This window comes from Echinops telfairi, unplaced genomic scaffold, assembly GCF_000313985.2.
Source record: "Echinops telfairi isolate 266 unplaced genomic scaffold, ASM31398v2 ScPeMD7_4;HRSCAF=17, whole genome shotgun sequence".
In the NCBI taxonomy this organism is placed as follows: domain Eukaryota; kingdom Metazoa; phylum Chordata; class Mammalia; order Afrosoricida; family Tenrecidae; genus Echinops; species Echinops telfairi.
Window position 1 is genome coordinate 13,787,012 of NW_022103900.1, and position 4,432 is coordinate 13,791,443.

The 4,432-nt window shown below is 46.2% G+C and overlaps 1 protein-coding gene across 1 annotated transcript in view; it reads right to left on the minus strand.

The window, feature by feature from the left end:
• TBR1 (T-box brain transcription factor 1) overlaps window positions 1-4,432 on the minus strand; it is an 8,316-nt gene that overhangs the window by 1,391 nt on the left and 2,493 nt on the right. The window contains exons 4-5 of the mRNA XM_004703920.2: window positions 4,141-4,299; window positions 2,976-3,037 (exon numbers count right to left, since the gene is read on the minus strand). Coding sequence (XP_004703977.1) covers window positions 2,976-3,037; window positions 4,141-4,299 — 221 coding nt within the window. The remainder of the gene's footprint in view (window positions 1-2,975; window positions 3,038-4,140; window positions 4,300-4,432) is intronic.

Genomic DNA, 4,432 nt, shown 5'->3' on the forward strand with positions numbered 1-4,432 from the left:
GTGTGTGTGCGCGCGCGCGTGGTGGTGGTGGTGGTGGTGGGGTTCTCATCCCGATTTTCTAACAGATGTATACCTATTAAGGCAGATTTACCCAGGGAACAGGGCGCTATTTGCCCAGTGGACCATTGCTGTGTGATGAAAGTGTCTGAGTGAATTTTTAAACAAGGTATCTTCTCTGCCTTAAAAAAAAGAGAAAGCAGCCCTTACTTCTACCATTTGTTAAGATTTCTCTTGCCGCCTTCTACTTACTGATACTTTAACTGGGGGGTGGGGCGCGCGCGCATGCACACACACACACACACACACTCACACACACACACACACACACACACATGTCTGGATGGTACCCATAAAAGACTGGCCTTCTTCATTCTTTTGAGTTCCAAAGATTGTTAATGGAAGGCAACCGAGAACTTCTTGTCTATTGCTTCAGGAACCTTCAACCCTCAACTTCTACCAATACAGTTAGGTGTCCCTACTTGGAAACAAAGTAATCAACCCAAGCTTGGAAAATTCTTTCACAAAGAAAAGATGTTCTTTACTCTGACCCTCAGCCCCAGTTTTTGAGGCACGACTGTTCAAAACGTTGGGCCAAAAGTTTACAGTCATAGGCCCTGGTGGCTTAGTGTGTTAAGCTCTGGGCTGCTAACCTCAAGGTCAGCACTTCGAAACCCCCTGCCACTCTGAGGGAGGAAATGAGGCTTTCCACTTCGTAAAGAGTTACAGTCTGGGAGACCCACTGGGACAGTTCCATGTCATCCTATAGTCCTACACCCTGTCCTTTCTTTCAGAATTGACTTAACGGCCCACAGGTTGGAATTTGAAGCTTATGGACTTCCCTAAGCAATTCTCCACTTTCCTGCAGTGTGACTATGTGCTGGAAACTTGTCTAGCACTGTACCTATACTGGTATATTTAACCCTCCAAACCATCCTCCCAGTTAAGTGCCATTATTATCCCACTTAACAGATGAAGAAACTGAAGCAACGGGAAGTTCAATACCTTAGATAAAACCACCAAAGACTGATCTTAGACCCTGAACAGAGCAAAGCATATTGGAATGGAGAGGGAACCAGGGGTTGGGTGAGGACTGATAGGAAATGTGTTCTCATATATGTCTCCCTTTCTGTTTAACTCACACTTTAAGGTTTTAATCTCAACTCAACAGATTGTTTGGAAAGAAAGCCTCCTTCTTGTCAGACCTTAAGCCTTTGGGGAGAAGATTCCCTGGGGAGTAGCAAAACAACCACCCAGTGCCCCTGTGCCCTTGCATCTCTCTCTAGTTTCCCAAACTCCTTGCCCAGGCAACCGACATAAAAGGGAGTGGCAGGGTATCATAAGTCACTCTTTCTCGGCTTCCCCAAATCTAAGGAATCTGCTTGTATAGGTAAAGCAGCTTCTTATGAAAAAACACCTAGTAAATTAAGAATCAAAAGGAAGTCTTCTCTAAATGGACTTTTCCAACAGAAAACAGCTAGAGGTGGAAGATTCTGCTGCTTCTATTTTGCTGACTGCCCTAAATTTCGCCCCCCCCCTCCGAAATTTAATTCCAGTGTCAGAGAAGAGAGGCAGGAAGGGAACATAACCAGTAAGGTGCAAATATCTCTTCTGTTTACCATCATCATATTTTTGAAAGGAAAAAAGCAGTCTGCAAAAGATCCGTGGTAGATGCCCATCCAGATCCCAACTCACTTGGGATTACTGACTTGATTTGTGCAAAATAAAATGCTTTAGAACAGATGTTCACAACAGAACTAAAAGCTCAAAATCAACAGGACGTTCCTCCAACATCTCTGGTCTCCTGAGCCTCACACTTTGTACAGTGCTGGGCCCACCCTTTTAGATGGTGAGGACTACAGGAGCCCAGGTGTCTGTACTGGGAATCTTACTGAGAGGCTGGCTTTGGCATGATACATAAGATGATAACAGGCATTACTATCAATGACCTTCTTTTGAATTTGTTATAAAATCTCAGGTGGGAAGGTTGGTGGTGGAATAGAGACAGTCGCTTCTCTGGGTCTCCATACATTTCATCTGTCCCTCATCAAAGATAATTTCAACTTTATGTCTGTATCCCAAGCAGTCAAATGAAGGTTTGTGTACCATTTCCTTTTATGATCTGAACAAAGTGGGGAGACCCGCCCCACCCCCACAATCCAGATTCAGTTTTTGCTATATAGCACTCTTTGCCCTCGGGCACTGTGCCTGGAACCTGAGTGGCAACGCTGGAACAAGCCCAGAAGTCCGTTCAGTTTACTGATGACCCCAGAGAACAGCCTTTTGACAGAAAACAAATGGAAACAGACAAGGGAGTGTGGAGGAAAGGTAACCAACGTGTTTAAGAAAAATGCACCTACTAGATTCAAAAGACAAAAGAATGTTGAAGCTTGTAAGTCATGCTCAGCAACAACACCTGAGTCCTTCCGAAAGCCTGAAACCACCTTCACAGCGGTTCTGCTCCCATGCTGGCCTTTGGTGGGTGCATGTTTTTTTTTTTTTTCATTCAGGCCAGTAAACCTGCACAGGAAATCCTATTACACAAAACTTGGAAATGGGTAAATACAAGTCACATATGCCAAGGAGACTAACAACTGCCAGAGCCACATGCACTTTCAGGCAGAATCGGGCCAGTTTCAGACAGACATTCTGAGCTGAGCATCTGCAGCGCCACATACAACTCCTGCTCCACAGAATCCAATCCGGACAGTTTCCCCCCAACTAGCCAGGCAACAACTTGGTACTTCATAGGAAAGCTAAATATAGGTGCAGGAAACTTTCACCCAAACCACAGGGATCAAGTCAGAAGGTCACCAGAGAGAAAGGAAACTGACAAAAAGGAAAAGGAAAACCTTGAACCGACACCTAACCTGTCTTCACACATTCTAGTTTCCCAAAGCCTGCAACCTAACAATCCACCTTCCACCCGAAAGCCCAACTCCACAGCTAGTTGAGAAGGAAGGTGCAAAATTACTTACGTGTCATAATTATCTCGAAATCCTTTTGCAAAAGGGTTATGGTCTATTTTCAGCTGTGTAATCTGGGAAAGGGAAGGGGGGAAAAAGACGATGTGAGCTCTGATACTGTATAGGAGGATTGTTTGAGAATGTATCAACTGCCACTTTATACAGAGGTTGGTGAGAGAGAGCCTTCAATCTCATTAAGTAACAAGGTTTCCCTAACTACAAAAACTGAGATCACAGATGTAAGAAAAGAAGAAAAAGTATCATCAATGTTCAGAAGGACATGTTCACATTATTGTCTAAGACTAAAGGATTGATTGCTTTCCATGAGCTCCAGGGTGCATTCTAAATTGCTGCAAATGCACGTTTGAAAAATACTTCTTACACACCATGCACTCACATAATCGGACAAAAATCTTTATGTGGAACTTGAATGCATCACCAAATGGCTGACTATTCTAAATGTTTTAACATATTTTAAAAGTTGGTCCCATTTGATACATAACCAGAGGATTCCACAAGTGCACCTCCCCATCAGATTGGATTTACAATAAAAGCGTGGTTTTGTTCCTGATATTTTCAGATATGTAAAGCAAACCAAAGCATCAGTCCTCTTGACAGCATGAGCAGTTAGAGTCAGTTTTTGGAAACTTAACAAACGTTGAATGGGTGCTACAGAACTCATTTCAAAGCAGCGCGTATTTTAGTGCATTGCACTTGTTACATATGTGGATGTGTGTGTGCTTTCCCTGAACAATGATGTTTGTTCATTTCAGCCATCCTTTCTAAGTCTATTTTTTACTTTTTTTTAAAGATAATGCCCAAGCTTTCCAAGAATAACACGCAAGGGGGTGGGCTGAGTAATGGGACTATGCTTGTTTTAAAAAGGGAAGAACTTGAACAACGACCTCAAAATAGGTTTTACTTTGTTCTGACTTGAGGGCCAAAAGAGGCCCCAGATATCCGGGTCAGTTCAAGGCGGGCCAGGGAGGTCGTCTCAGAGACAAATAGGACGCGTTGGCACTGCGATTCTCAGGGAGAGACCCTGGCAGGCCCTCAGACCTAAAGCCCGGGGCCGGCCAGCTCCTACTGCCGCGGGAGTGCCGCGCCCGGCCTGCCCGGGGCCCGCAAATGCCAGCGCCACACAATGCCCGCCGCGCGCCGGGTCCCGGCTCCTTACATCGGTGTTCTGATAGGCGGTGACCGCGATGAACTGTGTCTCGGGGAAGGTGAATGTCTGCACACGGCCGGGCTGACTGGTGTCCTCCGTGCCGTCCTCGTTCACTTCCACCACGTGCAGGCGGGGCTGGTACTTGTGCAAGGATTGTAAGACCACCATCTGTCCCGCGGGGAGAAAGGGGAGCGCCGGGCAGTGAGTTAGCGCGCTCGGTCCGGGGAGGCCCCGGGTGGCTGCAGCGGCGCGGGGGGGAGCCCACGGGCCCACCCACCTCGGAGAACTAGATCGGCCCAGC